The 20,437-nt window shown below is 43.9% G+C and overlaps 1 protein-coding gene and 1 long non-coding RNA gene across 7 annotated transcripts in view; one reads left to right on the plus strand and one right to left on the minus strand.

The window, feature by feature from the left end:
• Positions 1-20,437, minus strand: part of RREB1 (ras responsive element binding protein 1) — a 124,928-nt gene that overhangs the window by 72,336 nt on the left and 32,155 nt on the right. For 2 of the 6 annotated variants that reach the window (XM_051799061.1, XM_051799062.1), the window contains one exon: positions 6,327-6,697. The exons of the other annotated variants lie outside the window; for them this stretch is intronic. In XM_051799061.1, the coding sequence (XP_051655021.1) occupies positions 6,327-6,357 (31 nt within the window). In that variant the 5' untranslated portion in view covers positions 6,358-6,697. The remainder of the gene's footprint in view (positions 1-6,326; positions 6,698-20,437) is intronic. 6 annotated transcript variants of the gene reach the window in all.
• Positions 16,324-20,427, plus strand: LOC127476323 (uncharacterized). The gene is made up of 2 exons (XR_007906556.1): positions 16,324-19,807; positions 20,103-20,427. It is a non-coding gene; the product is annotated as an uncharacterized LOC127476323 (long non-coding RNA).

Consider the following 20,437-nt stretch of genomic DNA (forward strand, 5'->3'; position numbering starts at 1 on the left):
AAGGGTACTCTCTGAGTACCAAAAGATGGACTGGTCCTCTTTCTATGAACTATCTGACTATTAGCGATACAATTGTTTTACATGTGTTAGTGCACGCTCCTAAAATAACCCCATGAGTCTACAACATCCATTGTGCCTTTTCTTACCTAACTTGTATACAGATACACCCAGACATGGAATAAACATGGCCATGCCTTAAAACTGAGCTAGGGACCACCTTCTGGTGTGGGAACGAGGCAGAGGAAGAAGCACCAAACAAGAACAAGATGACCCCCATATTCCAGATTATTTTGTATTCTCCTGTGACAAGACCTAACAGTTAGGTTAGATTTTAAATACTCAAACATATTTACTCCTCCTGTTTTATCATCTTGCAAGCATGATGTGATACACGTGTGCATTTGCTTTTTATGTAGCTTTTGAAAATCACTTTCTGGTGACTTACGGACCAGTAGGGCTCCTCAGGATTTTGGCTCAGATGATCAAAACCTTCTCTCCATCAAGCACATCAGAATTTTAACTTAGTTAATGCCTGAAGTGAATGACAACTCTGAATCACCAGGATACTCTGGCATTACATTGATGCAACGCACTGAAAACAAGGAAGCTGTACTAATATAGCAGTGAGACACTGCACGGCAAAACAGGGATGAAATTTGCCCATACAGTCCAACTAGTTCACAGCAATGCACGGAGGTACGACGCAGCCTTAATACAAAATGCATTCATGCCTATCTTCTTGGCCCTGCACTCCATTTGCTAACTTGAACAGGGAACCCACATCTGCCCCTTTTGCAAGTGCTGAGTGCTGTGGGAACAGCCCTCATGTGGGAGCTTGTGGTCTTGCTAGGCTAGAAAAGAGAACCAAGGCACAAGCTGCTTGGCACTGAGACCGAAAGTAAAACCCGATGGACCCCTGGCTCTCAACAGGAAAGCACAGCACATTTGGTAAACACCTCAGAGGGTTTGATCCAAGTCTGCACCAAGTTCCCGACCAGCACTGCCATTTTCAGGGATGGTAGCACCACACAAAATGCACAGCAGTAACTGCAATAACCTGTGGCTGTATTTAGGATCAACAGTTGCTGATGAATTTTGAGACTTTTCTAACACCTTAGCACTCCTTCCCCCTGACCAAAGACATATCTATGAGCTGTTCCTCATCTTCACTGTCCATATCAGCTGGTTGGTGAGCACCTGGCCCTCCAGAAGTCTTTGTCACCACACTGCAGTCACTTTCAAGAGTTTGTTCAAGCAAAAAGGATACTGAAATTTGAAGACAGCTTAACAAACCTGGGATCACAAGCACCACTTTTAGGCACAAAAATAAAGTCAGGGCAACATCAGAGTAAAACAAGTGGCTGTCAGCAGACATCCCTCCACTCCTTCCCACATAGACAACTGCAAACACCACTCCATTCTCATCCCTGCCTGCCTGCACAGCTGTCAGGATGCCAGTGGGAAGGGAGCCTGGCTTCCCTCAGTCACTGGGAACCACAGCGATGCAGGGGGAACACGAACAAGGCACGCCTTGGGCTTTACCCAGCCCATCCCCTCCCCTGCGCCCTCCCCACTGGCTGAGGAGGGACACAAAAGCAATACTGTCTGTCCTTATAAGCTCTGCTTTGCATGTGTTCGGGGAGTGGGGACAGCTGTGCGGACGGCTCACAGAGTTCCAGGAAGTCGATGTGTTTCTTGGCTTTAACTCCAGTTTATTTGCCTTAGATGAAGTGGCGATCCGAGAAAGTCCCTTCAAGTCTCTCCTGGGCTGGCACTGGCTGCAGCAGGGCAGCACTCCTTGGGAAACGGCCCAGGGTCTCTCCCCACATCAATTAGCCTTCCCCACTCCAGTTACTGCATCTCTCCCTTGCATCAGGGCTGGCTCACATCCTACTGGGCAAGGGGATGGCCTTGGGACATAGTGTGGGAGAGGGTGGGAGTCCAGAGCACAGTCAGAGACTGAAGGGAGTGGGCCCTGAATGCACTTTCCCTCAGCAGGTAGGAGGGAGGTATCTTGCAAAAGCAGGAACAGGTCAGGCAGGTGGTGTCACACTGCCTGCCAAAACCACCACTGCCCACATGGCCCCGAAGGAGCTGAGGAAAGGGCAAGAGAACCGAGGGGCAGGGGGAAGCCAAAATGAGGACCAGTGGGCAACCCCATCACAAGTGTCTCCCTGCCAAACAGGCCGAGGAAAGGAAGATGCACCTGCCCGAGGGGAGCCCCAGCAATCCTGGGGCAGCATGGCCTCAGGGCACAAACCTCATCTGCTGCTGCCGCCATCTGAGACAAGCAAGAGGGGATGAGGGATGCAAAATGAGGAAACAATCAAAATGTAATCTTGTGGGTTTGTTGCTTGGGTTTTGTTGGGTTTAATGTTTTTGTTTTTTTTTTTTTTTCATTTTTGCTTTGTCCTGACAAACCCTGTTAATTTAAATCCCTGGAGGGGAGCGAAGGGGGAGCTATAGTTTGATGTCCCATCACTTACATTGCTAAGCAAGCACTGTGCTGAGAGAATGAGAAACTTGTCCAAGAGCACAAGGGGTGAACTAGATGCATTGCATTAGGGAGAGCCAGATGGAAAACATTTCTGACTAACAGAGAAGAAAAGCAACCTCCTCTTCAAACAGTCCAAGTTCCAGCACCCCTCGGCTCTGACTAAGGAGAGGCTGCAGGCACGCAGGGCAGGCAAAGCAGGACACTGGGCTCAGCTGGGTAGCTGTGACGGAGATGCTGACATCCCCAACAATATATGGACAGTCTAAACCACGGGATATCTTGTCCTTTTAAGGTGGGCCAAGAGCAAGCATCTGTGCAGCAGCAGCAGCACAGCCCCAGCCTGCCATCAATAGCCCCTGGTGCCACCGAAAAAACAGGGGCTCCTGTGCCATACCAACTGGCTGTGCAGATGCCCGGGCACCCACCCCCAGAGGAGACAAGCTGTCCGGTTGTTCCTCTGAGCATCATCACGGAAACGAGAAGGCACATTAGTAACAAGAGGAAGAAAAGCCACGAAACCATGCGGTCAGGGCTGCTCCCTGGCAATTGGTGCCTGCAGCTGTTGGGGAGGGAGAGGGGGAGGAGGGAGGGCCAGTCCCCATCCCAGTCTCTGTCCCTCATCCTGACAGCCAGCAGCTCAGCCAAGGGCAGCATGGGACTCAGGACTTGAGGTGAAGGTTTAAAGCAAGTCTCTGGAGGAAGAAACAAACATATATTTCACCCCCTCGCACTTGCTCTTCACACGTAGCCAGAGTTGCATGTGCGCAGGACAGGTTCAACAGGGATTAGAGAGGCAGGATGAATCATGCTGAGGAAGATACAGAAAATGTCCTGTGCTAGTGCCATGCTTCTTGTGCGGTGCTCTGGTTGCAATCCTCTTCCTCCAAGATGAGGATTTAAAGAGAGCTTCATAAAAGGGATTGAAAGCACAGGTAATCTTACAAAAAACATTCTGCAAATAGGGTAAGCTAAACTAGGAAAAGACTCCTTTTGGAGTAGCTATGTCCCACATGGCATTTCACTGCTGTAAGTGCATCCATATGCTAGCAAACATCCTTACACAAGCAAGCCCAAGGAAGAGAGCATCAGTTCACTTACTGCAGAGCCCCCAACTCATCCTTTGCAGTCCAACAACACTGCCTTTGCAGGAGATGCCAGCACACTCTCTGCTTGGAGCACCATACCGGGTAGCATGTCAAAACATTTTACACCTCACGAGATAACACAGTAAAATGAGAAAAGAAAAAGTAGAAATTACAGGGATTTAACCCCATTTCCTTGTAGTAGTATTGTTAACCATCATAATTTTATCACGAGCCTGTAAAATCTGATGCTGCTATATTAATGCACAACAATCTCAACATTTTTAAGTCAAAATTCTAGTTTTCTGGGTTGCAGAAGAAAGATAGAGACATTACGTGCTCGGCTCAGCAAAATACAAAAAGTAAACTGAGGTGAACACATTAATTTTAAAGCCTCAAGCTTTCAAGGATAATCGTGATCTCAGGTGCTCAACCTGTAATTTCTTAACACGTGGGGACAGCAACAAAGAGTGCCCCTTCTCTACACAGCACATTTTTTATTCTGGAAAATATACCTTCCAAAACTTAATTGGTTTTTTTAAAGAGAGAAAAGAATTGCAACATCTCAGCATGTTTTTAACATTTTACTTAAAAGCCAACATAGCTGCACTTTAATGCTACTTAAAGATGGGAACCTCCACCAAATTACCAAACTCATTTTAATCAGAAAGAGATTCAACATGAAACTATTTTGAAGAGAGAATGATTCAAGAGTTTGTGGCTCTTCTCACTGCTCTTTTCCAGGGAGCATAACTTGCTGACAGGATTAACTACTGCCAGGCTCACGAAGCTGGGAGACAGCTGCCACATGGCAGCCATTTATTACAAAGCTCCACTCCTCTAAAGTTAGGAAAGAGGCAGACTGTTTCATCTGTGTTATCAGCAGGGTTCCTCTGCCCCACAGGCTTTAGTGACTAGGCTTTTTCTAAACAAACACCTCCTTTTCTCCCCCACCTTGTTAACATCATTATCTTCCTGTCTTCTGTTTCTGGTCAGCACAGGAACTATTTCCCCTATCACATTCTCCAAGTGACAACAAAAAAAATATATAATCAAGATAATTTAAAAAGTTTAGAAACGCACATCATATTCCTACCTCCCCCTCATCCCCAAAATAGGTTTTTAAATTAGGAGGTTTTAGCTTGAAATTTTCAGAAGCGAAACCACATGCCATAGGGAGGAGAGAGGTGTGCTGAAGCAAAGGGACTCAGAAGCATGCTGAACAGTCCTTGCTCTCCCATCTACCCTGGGAGGCACTTGTAATGTCAGCCTCCGACTGCAGTATCCCAAGCGGCCACACAGCTTTTATATGAGCAAGACAACTGGTAGCGCTCCTTCCTAGCTTTTATCTCCACACCAGGAAAACTCTCTGGAGACCCACAAGCCAAAGCAACATCTGTCCTGAACTGTACAATGCACAAAGAGTTCTCAGGTCAACCACCTCCTACAGTCTGCTAAGGACCAGAAACAGATACATACCATCTACATAATCTCTACGAGATATTAAGCACAGACAACCATCAGTCGCCATTCTCCTGTTATTGTGAACCAGAGTTAAAAGATATAAACTAGCTTTTTTAATTTTATGTGGAGTTGTTTTAGATATATATTTGCCACAGATGCTAGAGTACCACAGATCGCTCAAATTGAGGTTTATTGCTTCCTCTAGGTGAAGGAGAAAGCCAGCCTTCAGAAAAACATCTCTCTCCCACCACTGTGAACAAGTTGCCACAGTTTTGTGAGCACACCCACTGGCTTATAGCAGCTGGGCCAATAGCCTTTGGGGTTGTTTGCAGAGCTCTAAATTCTGAAATACAAAGTTTCTTTCTTGGTTTAGTTAAGTAAATTAATTACAGCAATAGACAGTGCTGGCAAGCCTCTCCAAGTTGAGATCCGCACAGGAAAGCCACTAAGAAAATTTTAAATAGCAGTGCTACCTGCCAATGGCACTCTTCAGCAGAGATTGCTTTCTATTCTGAAGTACACACAGGGAAACTAACCTGGGGGAGGTGCTTCCAGCACACTGACAAAATGAAACAGCATCTGTTAATTTTCATAGACTGCAACACGCATGCAAAAAAAGGGCACAGGGATCCTGTTCAACAATTTCTTATGGTATTCAGAAGTCCCTCAGCTTTGTCAGAGAGTACAAGAAGCCTTCTCAGAAACAATATATCTCTATCTGACCTGAAAAAACCATGTATTTTCAAAACAAGAACTGCATAGTCACACACACACACACACACACACACACACACACACACACACACAAGTCCCCCTTCATCCACAACCATATCCAGCTGCTAACCTTCCAAGTTCCTTGCAGTATAGCTTTTGCTCTGGGACTTTAAAGGCCTAGCAGGCATATCTAAAGGATTTTACAAAGTACACTGGTCTGGCCTTGTAAAAGCTCATGAGGAATCCACGGAGGTCATCGTGCAGCTTAGACAGTCTGCAAACAGCATAATCCACGTGCTGGTGAGGTAAGGAATGACCAGAGTCGGGGGGATAGGCCTGAAGACTTCTGCAGTGACTGTTTCCTCCAACAATGCTGTAAACCCTGGAGGAAATGCCTGCTGATCTTCAAAGCCCTTCAGTAGGAACAGCCTTAAGTTTCCTGAACATGAGCATTCTGGTTGCAAGGCCACAATCCTCTTACACGTACAGAGAAAAATATAAAAACAAAGGAAACAAAAAAATTTAAAATCCACTAAGGTTAATAACTGCAAATAACCAACGAGACTGACCCTCTACTTTGCAACGAGCTGTCGGATCCATCCAGCAATGTTTTGATGCTCCTCGGCACAACAGCCACACGGATCAAGCAGCAGCTTACAATCTCTGCAGCTTTCCTTTTTCTATTCCAGGCAGTCCTCCACACGTGTAGACTCCTGGACCGCAATACTCAGTTGTTCGGACTACGAGGGGATGCTACAGCCTGTAGCTGCACAAGGTGTCCACCGTAACTATCTCAAGGCCACTGCTGTGTGCTGCACTGCCAGCAGAATTTTAGGTACAGCCTTCAGTAGCCTGACGGGTTTCACAGGCGACCATGAGTAAAGGGGAGTCTGGACACCTGCACACTGCAAAGAATTGCAGGAAGTTTATTTCAGGAACGCTGGGGAAAAAAAAAAAAACAGACAAAATTGTGAACAGGTTTCTTCAGCAAGTGAAGTTTCAAGTTGCTATTCCTCCAGCCAAAAACGTCTGCTGCTAGTCCAAAACCACCCTCTTCTTCCAAAAAACCAATTCCACTGCTAGTGCTTCACACATTGCCATCAAGCAGATGACACAGACAATTCTTGAAACAATTCACATATGAAAAGGTAAATTCATTTCCTTCTGCTGACTCCCATATATTGACATATAATAAACAAAATATTAGCGTGAAACAAATTAGTATGATCTATGCATAGGTCCAAACCCAGTTCTGGGTAAAGTAGTAGTTGCAAGTAGAGAAAAATGAATGATGACAACAAAAAAGTTGATCAAGTGGCCTGTTTGCCCACTTGCATCCACCTCAATTTCCGCAGTAGGACAGTCAGTGGAAACTTAACTCATCACTTTCACATAGGTGCACATAGTGAAGCAACACTGAAACATCATAATCAGACCCACGATACTGAAAGTCACACTTCTTTTGAGGAGTGATGCTTCCAAATTAACATTTTCTTGGTCATGTAAACATGCACACCGACACAGCCTTCATCTTTTAATTCTAAGCATGAAATCACCTTGCTTTTTTTAGTTTTAAGTCAGTACATACTATGAAAATATTTATATTTACATTGATATTGCTAAGGTCACCTAGAATCTACTCTACGACCAGAGGTGAAGTAGACCTTAAGTGTTTTAAGAGAACCACAAAGAAAAATAAATAAATCTGATATTATTCACTGATTAGGTTACAACTCTTTAAGGGAACAAACTATATTTCTACCTGAATGACAGATTCCATTCTCCAAACTTCACATAAAAATTATGTTCATTTTCATGAGCAAAAGTAAAGGACAAAGAAAACCTCAACACCAGAACTCATGTTTTCACTCAGAAACTAAATAGCAGGAGTTGTTTTCTGCTTCCAGTTCAGACATTATTGTTTTGTAGTGAGTTTTATATGCCTCATGGAACTCAACCATTCAATATAGAAAAATACAAGAGAAGAATTCAAGAAATTGTTGGCCATCTCAACCTGTAGAGCAGACAAGCACGTATTTGAACGAGTTAAAACAAGAAACTAAGAGGAGAAAGACAGAAAAAACACTAGTTAAATAAATTATTTTTTACTGTAAGATGAAAAACTTTTCTTAATCTACCCACTCATTTCACACATGGTAATGCATAACTATCATTCTACCAAAAATCAGAAACAAGTCACCACCAGATTTGTTTCACTCGACCCGTCATCTGAACTTCAAATGGAGTTTCTGCAGATTTCACCATCCCTAGTTACTGACAACTGAAGACAGAAACTGGCCCTTTCCTCATCTCTTCGGGTCTGACACGCCACAAGGGCTATGAAGGTAGGCACTTTCATAAACAGAAGTGGCAGTACTAACATGTTCAACATTTTCACACCAAACTTGAAATATTATTCAACACAGACTTGACAAAAAAATCCACGAAAGCTGACGAGTTCAAGGGTTTCTCAGCAAATACACTCCTCTAAGACTTCCTAAAATCTCCAAACATGGATAATTTCTAAAGTAACAAGGTCTTCAAAATAGCAGTAAGCAAGCTCCCTGAAGGGTGGGGTAATTGGGAGGGTTATCACACCTCTGGGGGAAGTCACAGGCTCTATCTTGGCAGTGTTTCATCCCTTCATATACCCAGGGGACTGATTAGTTCATGATAAGCAATTAGGCACCCTAGGGAGGACGGTTAACCGTCTTACCAAAACAAAAAGGCTGCACAAATGTAAGTCTCATTAGATTAAAGAAACACTATCTGCAGAACAGCAAATTTGTGTCTGTTCCCTTCTACTGGAACTAGCAAATACTACGTTTTGCCTACATATGGCACACACAGATCTCAGAAATCCCAAATTTGAGCACGTACTTGCTGCTAAATTGGTAACAAATGCTCTGAAGCATTTTCTTTCCCAAGACACTAATGCTGTGATGTAGGAAAAAAGGAGGAGGGACGGCGGGGAGGAATAGAGCAAATACTGATTAGAAGACTTGAGCTAGCAATCTCATTCATTTAAATTCTCTTCCTCATTGTTAAAATAGTCCCTTACCAAAGCTCAGCTGCAGAAAGCAGGCCCTGGAAAGGCTATATATGGCTGAATGCTGGTTGCATTTCAGAACGAAATCCCCAGTCAATAGCAGCCCCACCATTACATGCCCTGCTCCTAAAAAAACGATCTGGAAAGCTCCTGCCAGCTGTGAGGCTCACGGTGAAGCATTTAGGTGTATCACTACCCTACCCACGTTAAACATTTATCTCTGATGAAGCAGAGGGACGAAGTCACCTTTTGCCTGCCAACTGATGTAAAAGCTCCCACACACCCCAACAGCTGTCGATGGTGCTGTTCCTGACTTACATCAGGCTCAGTGTATTTCAAAGTACTCCGATGGCTTAAAATAAGAAGGAATGCTTTTTTCAATAAGACGACCCCCTGTTCTTTTCTGTCCTTTTATCTTTCCTTAACAGTTTGCCATTCAGTGATAGGAGGGAACCCCAGCTGCATAGCCTGAGCTTTTATCTTCTGCTGACCATGCAACAACACAAAGCTCAGTGCTGGATTTCCTGCTGCTCGCCGAAAGGGGCTGTTCAGCTTGTTTAAATATTACTTGCCTTGGGAGCCTTGGAGTTGTGCCCAAGCACTGTACTGTATCTTCCCAGCATCCATTTCAGCATGTACTTTAAAGGTCTTTAGGTTCCATGTACTATGCTCTCTCTCACTACAGGAGAAGCCTGATGCCTCCAGGAAAAAAAGAAAACCCACCAAACTCCTCCCTCTCTCTCCATTTCCCCCATTAATCCCCGTGCTTCATTCTGTTACACAGCTAACAGAAGACCCTCTTCAACCCAAAAGCATGCAAACATATTTAGTCCTGTAAACCAAACCAACTGCAAACAAGGTAAAAGACATTTTGGTATGAAAAGCTACAGACAGGAAGCTATCAATGCTCAGTGAGCAAGCAACCAAGAAAGCCCAGAAGCAAAAGCGGCTTGTGGTACAGCAGCCTCCTGCCATATTAAATTTATAGTCTCCACAGTGGATTTCAGAAGACAAGAATCTTAAAATATAACCTTCTCTGAATTTGCAAACTCAACATCAAGGCACTTTCCCATTCAGAGCAGTGATGAAGACAAAACATGGCTTTCACAAAACCAGAAAGGATATTCCTGCCTTTAGGAATTCTTTCAGAAGTCCTCCTTTTCACAATTACTGTGCCACCGGGAGGCTGAGTTCTGGTTACAAGGTCAGGAGGAGATAACCTTGGCCAATAGAAATGATCTGCATCAGCCCAAAGGCAGCGCCAGGCCACCCATTAAGCAGCCCAGCAGGCCTCACTGTTAACCTGTTTGCAGCTGATAACAGCTGATACGGATGGAGAAGAAGGACATAAAAATCCAGATTCACAATCTATTTGTGAAAGTTGTGGACACAGCCGCTCAAAAAAGGAAAACTTCAGTGAACACTGACTGCAAGACTTGTCCTGTAAGAAAATGTCTCTCATATTCCACGGCAGCTGGGATGCAGAAATACATGCACCCCCACAAGCTTATGTAGAATTGCAGGAAACTCAAGGCTAGAAGTGAAAACCTGTTTTTAATCCATTCTGCTTCGCTCCAGCCCGCAGTGTACAGACTGATTTAACCTGATGTAAACCACGGCTGTCATTCAGAAGGACAGGCTGCCAGTCCTCACTTTACCCCACAGTTCTGGCCACATGTTCTCCCTCCAGCCTTGTGCCAGTCTTAGAGTTTGAACAACCGCACAGTGATCCAGGATCATGGAACTGTTCTGATTTGGGATCCGTGTTTGTTTGGGTTGTTTTTTGTTTGCACTTAAAAATGTACATACACACAGTTTCATCAACAACCTTCACGCGGGGGAGCTGAGACATCGTCAAATTACACCCTCTATTTGAGTGAGGGATGAGAGACCTGAGCAAGAATGTTGTTGGTAACTCTACTCCTGCGGTGCTGCAGTACCGGGGAAAGATGAAAAGATGTAGTGGAATGAACCCACAACTGGCTCCATCTCCAGACTCCCCCCTCCTGCTCCTGTTCACTCCCTCTCCCCAGCTCAGAGCTCATTTGCAACCCTCTGCCACAGAAAACACTCCTATTATTTAAAAGTCTACTTGAAGTTCAGTTCTCTCATTAACCTCAGTGAAAATAAGTTCACAATAAAATAAGCTACCACAATTAAAATATCTGCACTGCATTTCTCCGATGGCACCCCTGGATGAGGGGAGCAAGAGCACTCTCAGGCAACGAGTTAGTAATTTCCTGCTTACCTATCCAATTTTTCCTACATCAAGAGCTGGGTGTACCTTTTGCACAGTGCTAAGCACAAAACAAACATAACTCGAAAATATACCTCTCCCTCCCTGCCTCCCTAAGTCCTTACATGGCTGAATTAAGCATAATTTTCAACTCGTTTGTTTGTTTGTAAACATTTGTCAATGACCTTTTCCCCAGACACAAAATTTACCCCCTCCAATACCACTCATGCTTCATTAAATCACATCAGTAACAATGCTGAAATAGCCTGCCACCGTGTGCCACATGTACCAACCACAGCTCCAGAACCACCAGCACGTAGCTCACCTGGAGCCCTCAAGTACTTTAGAAACAATATTTACAAACCTTGGGCCCTTGGATTTAACATACAGCACAGTGGGAATGGCACACATGCTTCCACACAGGCAGCTGGCCTCCTACAGAGAGTGGTATTTATTGTAAAACGCATCACCTTAAGGGGACAGGATGGGACATAAGTAGAGAAAAGAAACCAAAGCTGCAGAGGGACAGGACTTGTTGCTTGGCTGCATGTCCTCAGGCGCTACTATCTCACATTGCTTACACCATCTGATCACTCAAAGCTAAACATGGAATGTAGGTAGCAAGTCATAACGCTGCGCAGGCCTGGAGATGTGACCCATCAGCTGTTTCTGCATTATAATTATTACACTGGGGCACAGCAGGACCAAAAGTTTGCCTGGGCAGATTTCTGAAAAGTTCTAGCTTGTTAAAAATGACAAGAAAGGCCACATGCCGCTTTCGGATTTATGATTACAGTCACTTTTCTGCAGGCCCGGCATTCCCTGTTTAAAATCCTCAATCTGCAAGAAAAGCATAAGGCCCAGAACTATTTCATGTTATTTGAAACAGCATTAATAAGTGAGATTTCACAAGACTGTAATCTGTCTCACCCTTCTTCATAAAACAGAAAGGAGTTTCACATGAAGATGCAGTGAAGCAGCACTCCTGAACCATCATTCTCTGAAATTCTAAGCTAGCCTTGGTCATTTTTCCTTCAGGCCACTTCTGCTCCCAGGCTTTCTCTCTCTCTTTTTATTTTTGAAGTTTCTGCTACTAATAAAAAAACCTGAAAACCTTATTGCAAACATTTCCTTGTATTATCATATACTCTACCGAACTGATTCTCAGAGCAATTCTGACCCTCAGCTCCCACAGGACTTCAAGTGATTGCTAACTGCTTCTTTCAGCTCTTCCTCCATTTTATTTTTGTCCTGCCATGCACAGAGTACAAGTAAAGGACTCAGCTTTGCAACTCTGGACTTAAAATGCAAGTATCTTCACCGGTACAGCTGGAAAGGAACACCTCACTTTTAGGCAGTCTGATTGTTTCTGTAACAGGCTCAGAACTGCTCAAAAAGTACAAGTTAGTAACGAAATTATTTCAGCCAATATATATTCAACATGTCTCACTGTCCAGGATTTGCTCTATAAGTAAACCTTAACTTATTAGGAATACAGTTTGTCAGGCAGTGACATGAATTTTAGTGCAAGAGATCAAGAGAGAAACAATAACAAAAATTGTAGGACAACAAAAACTTGCAGCAGTACACAGCCACAGCATTTCTGTGATATGAAACGTAGCAGGCACTGTAAATCCAGATAGCGCAGCCCCTTTCCAAATGACTGCCTTTAGCAAATTCACAGAGCAGAAGGGATGCTTTCAGGAGGTCACTTCGAGCTATCTCAACCTCAAGTTTCCTGTTTGACACCTCTCGGACTCCCTCTGGCCTTCCACCTACCCCTTAACCAAACAAAATAAAAATTTAAGCACTTTTAGCACATTCCAGACAAAGATGTGCTCAAAGCAAAATCATTTTGAGGGCCAAACACGACAGGGATATTGCCCAAACTTCAAAGACGCCATTTTTTGCAAGAGCAGAGAGGCACAGGGATGGCAGGTGGTTAATGGGAAGATGGGCAGAAGGAAGACACCAGTAAGCTATGAAGGAGTTTGTAGGTCAGAAAAGCACACTTGAGGCTAATAGACCAAAACTTCTGTTAGCACAAGAAGAGCATCCACCTCTAAGAAACCACATCCTATCTTATTCTCCCCATGCCCTCCCTGGTACCTTCTCCCTACTGTAATTCAGAACAGCAAGGCAACTGACGTCCAACCATACATTAGAAGAATTGGCTAATACAATGTCACCCAGTCCACCACATGAACAAAACCCACCAACGAATCCAGCGACTAGTTAACTGCAAATTTTTGCTTTACTGATGGTATTACACTGCCAAGGGTTCCCTTGCCTTTGCACACACACTGCCCTCTTAGAAACACCCTCTGCTCAAACCCAGATTTACAAATATGTGTACAGATATTGTACACATCTGCTTCCACCTGGTGGATTACCAGAGATGGAGACTGCTGTGTTTTTAAAACAAATGTGTAAACCCACCTCTAAAATTAGTTGCATGACAATTCTGTGGGCAGGTGCAGAAGGGAAGAGCGGTTGGGCTCAGGGTGGGGTGGGGGGAAGTTTGCAAGGAATGGAATAAGAATCACTAAAGTGTTTAACATATTTTGAAATTATTTTTTCCCCCTCTTAGAAAACAAACAAAAAAAGGGTTTTTTCTTCCATTTTAAAGAGCTCCTCAAAATAGAGGAGGACAGAGCTATTCAATACTGCTCTGGGGTGCTTAACATGAATAAATTACTTCAATCAAGTATTTTGTTAAAGAACTTAAAATTCTCTTTCCACAGTCTCCCCTTCCATAATCAGGCAAAAAAGCAGTTTTTAAATGCACATTAAAATATGTATTACACATATACACTGTATATAAACAAAACAAAATCAGAAAGTAATTTATTAATTGCTGGCTGCAACTACAAAAATGAGGGGTTCTTTTAATACTTCACCAAAGCAAATGAGAAATGACAGGGAGTATCCTGAGAAACTCTCAGTTGTAAAGTCTTTCAGGTCTGGTTTCTAAAAATTTCCTTGCTATGATAACTGCAAATGCAGCTTTGCAGTAACTTCCAGTTCCATTTTCATATGCACATTTTTAAATACAGCAGATGCCTTTGGCCTGTGTATACAACATCCGGGGTATTTCATTTCTCAGGAAAGCCAACTCTGGAGATCCTAGAGGTGTGGCACATTTTTTTTGCTCCAGATACTCCTGACTAGAAGAGAAGGTAAATATTATTCCAGGCTCAATCTGTTTCCCTCTTGCACCCACAGCAGTTTAGTAAGATACAGTAAGCAGGCTATTGCAAGTTACTCTTAAGGGGTCATTACAAATCAAGGCCTCAGTCTTGCTAATGTACTGATACTAATAGGCCCATTCTATGGAACAGACCCATTAGCTTCAACAGTGGTCCCTGAATCAGGAAGTTTGTTTACATCACATGCACAGGTATTTACAAACTTCTGGGCCTTTGTTTTTATTTAGGAGGCTACTGGTGTTTGGTGCGGAGTGCAAATCTTGTCAGACAACTTTCAAGCTACTCTTACTCCATATGGAACCGAAGTGCCTGCAGAGTAAAGCACATTCATGAGAACAGCATTTTCATCTCACATCGACAAACCCCTCAACCAGAAATTCTATACCTACACCTGTACATCACAGTGCAAGAGGAACAATCATGCATTCCCCATGAGTGTTTTGCACCTCAAAGAGCAGACAAATACAAAGGTATAAAAGATTACTAAACTGCTTCCTCAAAATGTGGGACTAGGTTACCAACTTCAGTCTTCACAGAGCTGAACTGACTTACTCTGGTCTGGAGTAAGACAGACATGATAATGCCTGGCTTTCATTGGGTCATTCACAGTCCTTTTTACCTCTAAATTGCAACAGACATTAAGAACAGAATGCACTGGAGAAATTGCCATTGCCAGCTATTATCAGCTATGATAAGAGCTAGCTTATTCAACTGATAGCTATAACTTCAATCTCCCACCCGCTTCACCCTTCCCAAATCTCAATGTCCCTGCATTACAGCTTTGAGGACCAGAAGAACAGGTCAGACTTTCTCCCCCTTTGTAAAGATTCTGCGTTTGTTGTGGGTTTTGTTCTATTTCCAATAAGAAAAGAGAAGACGTGAAAAGTGATTCAAAACCTGAACTCACTTTTCCCTCAGGTTCACTCTCAGAAATGGCCGAAGAATTTTTTTTACTACTTATTTTTCTTTCAAAAACAAATGTGGCCTGAAGCTAAACACCTGACGTAGTTTTTCAGCACAAATGGTTAAAGTTCAGTAGAGCCACATGCAAGAGAAAACAGGGCCCATAATAAAAGCTGCCTAGTGATCTCTAACTGGAAATCCTCCTGGCAGCCCATCTCCTTTCATGAAGAGGAACTTACTGACATTCTCTCTCCATTTTTGTCCCTGATGACTCTCTCACTACACCTGGAAATTAGGAAGCTGACTGAGCTCCCTAAAAACTGGTCTGGTCAGTCCCAGTCACCCCCGCTCCAAAACAGTGAAAGCAGACTGTAACATCTCAGACGACACTGATGGAACTGGCAGCAAACATTAAGAGTACCTCTCTTTCCGGGAGTCCAGTTGCTGTCACAGACCCTCATTCCAAAAGTCATGAGGTATTTTCAATGCATTTTTGGGGTTGCTGACTTTAAGCCCACAGGATAAACTCCACTAGCGGTAGTTCAAAAGTCAGAAAATGCTCGGGAAAAGAAAGCAGAAAAAAGCTGACATTCTCTCACAATCACTTGAGAACAAGAGCCACAGCCTTAGCACTGCCAGTTTCCCATCTCACTAAGTGTCTTGCAATACTTGTTTTTGTAATCATTTTCCACACTGTCTACACAAAAAACCTCTCAGAAGCCAGAAGAACTACATTCCTTAAATATGGACCCTTTCCAGACTCACCCCAAACCTTTCTGTGCGTAAGGCCCTACACATACATGAACATGCAGATCATTACAGGCCCAGCAGTTAATTCACCTTCAAGTCGCCCTAATTTTGAGGCTGAGCACTTCCTAAACTCCATCCCTGATGCTTTCCTGGCTCTCTGAAGGAAGGCAGGCTGCCTCCTGCTTCCTCATCCATTCCCGGTTGCCAGGACTGCACTGGGGCCTACCCCCGCTGCCTACCCCAAGCCACACCGGTGTGCCCAATGCGTGGCAGGGTGTGATCACAGTAACCCCGACATACGCAGCATCTTTCTTTCCAAGAATTTCACAGCCAGTAGCTGCTTGCTTTCCAGTTTTTCCTTTTCAACTCTTTTTTTAAGACGTGGACACCTCCTCCCCCTCATTCCTCGTCACCTCCACTCAAAAAGCCTGAGGCTTGCTGATGCCATGGTAGACAGAAAGGTCTTTGAATACGTGGCTGCTGGCTGGTCTGTAACCAGCCTGGATAAGGTTCAGACAAGACACAGAGCACATACACTCTTCTAGAAACTTTAAAATCCAAATGCAAATTCTCTGCCCATCGCCTTGAATGTTGTCAGGCAATAAAACGCTAATATGAGAAGTCACAGTAGGAGAAGTCACCGGCTACCTGCCTGGGGTCTGATGACTGCAGGCAAGCCCTCGTGAGGAACGGACACGATCCAGTCACCGATGGTAGTTGCCTCCCACAGCCCCTCCAGCAGATCCTACCCTATGGACCAGGCCCCACGTTCAGCTCACCCGTTCCTATGTCTCTCGGACGTAACAACATTTGAGGGGCCATTAACGGCCTCCTGAACTCCACAGCAGCTATGTCCTCTCATCATCCTCTGGCAACGCTACAGACATAACAAGACTCAACACCACTAACTCCAAGGTACAATGAAAAATAAAGAGGTAGTCCCTTCCCAAGCTCAGCGCGTACCTACAGATGTCAGCTCACAACATATGCATTTATTTTCTTTGTATACTTTACATTCCTCTATGACTAAGTCAAGACAAACCCCACTTTGGAAACTTTTTAAGAAGAAAGAGGTCCAGTCCTTCCAGTTTTTGTACAAGGAGCAAATCCTCCAATACCCACTTTGTGTGCTTAGGGTCCTGAAAGCTGCCAGAAACAGATGAAGGATGGAGGGAGACAGAAGATTTTTGTGATGAATCCCTCTTTTCAGAAAGTTTTAGAAATAACTGTACAATCAAATAGATACAATGCACTGCTCAAATCAGTATGTAAACTTAGAATGGAAACTATGGCTTTAGGTTTTCTACTTATATTTCTTTACATATATCTAATTATATTTCCTCTTTTATTTCTCTTCTTATATTTTGACTGCAAAGGATAAACTGTCTCCTGTAAAACAAAATTACTTTTCATCTTCAAGATATAATTAACATAGGAATTGGTACCTTTGCATCTTTCCTATGCATTTGTGTCAAAAACTCAATGGTACAAACACAAGGATGCATACCTGTAAGGTTCCTAACCACACCTCTCCATTAAAAAGATTAATGAGCAATCTAACAAAAGGGTGTTTGCTTTTAGTGCACCCGGATTCTGTATCACTCAGCCCATTTGCAATCTGTAATACTGATATCATTTAATTGGTATTTACTGGTATTTTGGAGACAAAGGGACCTATGCTTCTCCATCAATCAGATTTAGTATATGCACAAAAGTCAAAACGAACCAGTCAAGAGACAGAAAAATGAAGCCTCTGGGATGCTACACTACTGTCTCTTGTGTGGTTAATTTTGATGATCTCGTTGAAGCACAGCCTTTAGCAATGTGCTTTTTCATACAAACATCCATAGCTCAGAGACGATTAATCACTATCTATTACTCACCTTCTGGCAACACCCACTCTAAGCTAGGCACCATCCAGACACATCAAGACAGTCCCCGTCTGAAGGTTTTGTGGTAAAAAAGAGCCATTTCTGAGACCCAATCTTGATGGACAGGCATCTACAGACCCCCGTGGTACTCAACACAGCTACTAGGATCTGCCAGAATAAAGCTGTTCACAGGATAACTTTATCACAAATACCATTCTTTCAAAAAGGGACAAGGTATGTATTAAATACATCAGCTATACCTACTTTTCAGTACCTGCCAACTGCTACTGGTGTTACGGTACAAGTAAGCCTTGTGAAAGGATTTTGCTGAAGAAATACAGTGAATCTTCATAGATTTATCGATCAGAGCACCTCACTTGGTTACAGGAAAGTAGTTATTCTGTTCTTCTGTGGCATTAGTAACTTCTCAAACAAAGAAGCCTGATTGAGGCAGACAGTGAGGGGCTTATCAGCTTAGGAAATGGGAAGGATGGTCCAATTAACTGCCAAGCAGTCAGACATAATTCACTCTGACCAGGCCAATGAGAGACAAGTCCCAGAAATGCATGTCCTGTCCATTTATGTAACACCCAAACATTTCCCCCTGGCAAAGTCTCCCCCTCTGGAAGTGTTACCTAACTAAGGAGCAAGCCAGCATAGGAAAATCTACCTGTATCAGGCTGCATCCAAACCAACACCCTCTCTGATTAAGCAACCACCTGTGGTACAGGAGACATTGCCAGTCACTAAACTGCTGAACTCAGGCACTAACAGCCATCATCAAGCAGAAAGCCAGAAAGCTCTGTGCAAGGTTATCCAGGGTACACACCACTGTGCTGTCTTCTCACATATCAATGAACGGGGCAAGATGTAGAAAGCACAAAAAGGAAAAAAAACCCTGCCTTGTAGGGTGTAGGTAGGCAGGCTTCATCTCCTTCTTCTGAGTCTCTTCTGCTAGCACAGAAATAGGCAGAATGTTACTGAAGTGATATGACAATGTTAAAAACAAACAAACAAATAAAAAACCTGAAGGCAAACCATATGTAACAGCTGATTAGGAAAGCTGTGAATCCAGCCACACAGCTGCTCTTCATGTCCTCTGCCATGCTTAGTACCCCACTAGTCCAGGGGAAACAGGAGGGCACAGAGAAAGAGGAAGAGGAGAAATTTCACAAAAAATGCTAGAATGAAAAGAGAAAGTTCTCAGGGAACCACAGTTCTAGCTTGGGATCCATCACCTAGGAGGCAGCAGGCATTTAAAGTGGAGACAGAAGAAAAAAAGAAAGAAAAAAAAAAAGCCCACCAAACATTGATTCATAAATACAAAATTCATACGATGTTTATCAAAAGAGTGGAATCTTTATTCTGCAACAAATATGTGCAGGTGGCACCTGATCCATCCTTTGATAAGGCACCTTTTTTTGTATAATCCTCTTCATTTTTAAGTGCTAGACTTAAGACTGTCATGTTTAGAAACACACGCTTTATGCACTATGAGAGCAGGAGTGTAAAAAACCCCAGTTGTGTGAAATATTCACGTTACGTATGGCAACATCCTATTTATCAGCCAGTTACCAGGAGCTAAGGAATCTGTGTGGTACTAGCAAAGTTGCCTTGCAGCAGGGTGTTAGAGCAAGCACGAATCGGACTATATATGGTATGTTTACTGAACGATTAGGCATAAAAATGTTACAGAAGAAACGATGTCTTGTATTAGATGCTGGGCTTCCTGCTGCAAGGCAAACCATCTTGCTCGGAAAGCAGTCTGTCACATATTCCTCATACGCTTCTGGCTGCGGGTGCCAGTGAAACCTCTAGAAAACAGGAACAGGTTATGCTGCATGTAATGATTAACTACATGGAGGATCAGCACTCCAAGCTCCGCCCGCCAGCATTCCCTGTCTCCTTGCTGCTCTTCCTCCCCCGCTACTTTTCGGCTGGGACTGCTCGGCAGGCAACCCTGCGGAGGGGGCAGGAAGGCACACACACACACACAGGCACATGCTGCGCTGCCTCTGCGACGAGATGACGGGTACGGACAAGTGCAACCTCTATTTCTTAAGAAACAGCTGGCAGCAGGCGAGCCAGCGCTGCAACCCATCCGCCTGCCCCGCGTTCAAACCCAGTCGGCACAGGACTATTTCACAACGGGGAGGAGGGGGGGGAAATCCTGAAAGGGCAGAGGGAGGAGGGTGTACTGAAGATGCCTTAAAGCACAGGAGAAGGTTCGTACCTGGCTTCGGTGTCCTGCCTAACCTGTTTTGTGGTATGTTCCGGTTAACTCTCCTTGTGGTCGAGGTTGTTCGATGTTTTTGTTTTTTTGGCAGTCAAAGCCAAGTTGCAGCCCCTTCTCTCCTCTGGCTCCTTTCATGCTCCATCACACTCCAGCACAAACATAGGCACACGGGAAGGAGACGCCAGAAAACAAAACACTGAGTTCATCACAGACTGAAACTGGATGCATAGTTTCTTTACTGGAAGGAACTGGATCAACTCACCAGGACCATCAGCCCTCAAGTGCCAGACTTCTCACCTTCATTGCTGCTTTTTGACATTTAGCAACTCCTCAAGAAACCGTCAAAACTATACAAAGTGGTAAGGGGGTGGGAAAACAAAGCAAAAAAAAAAAAAAAGAGCCCTCAAACCACATACGAAGAAGACT

The sequence above is a fragment of the Manacus candei genome, unplaced genomic scaffold (assembly GCF_025592945.1).
Source record: "Manacus candei isolate 608988 ecotype Guabito, Panama unplaced genomic scaffold, ASM2559294v1 h1tg000049l, whole genome shotgun sequence".
NCBI classification, from domain to species: Eukaryota; Metazoa; Chordata; class Aves; order Passeriformes; family Pipridae; genus Manacus; species Manacus candei.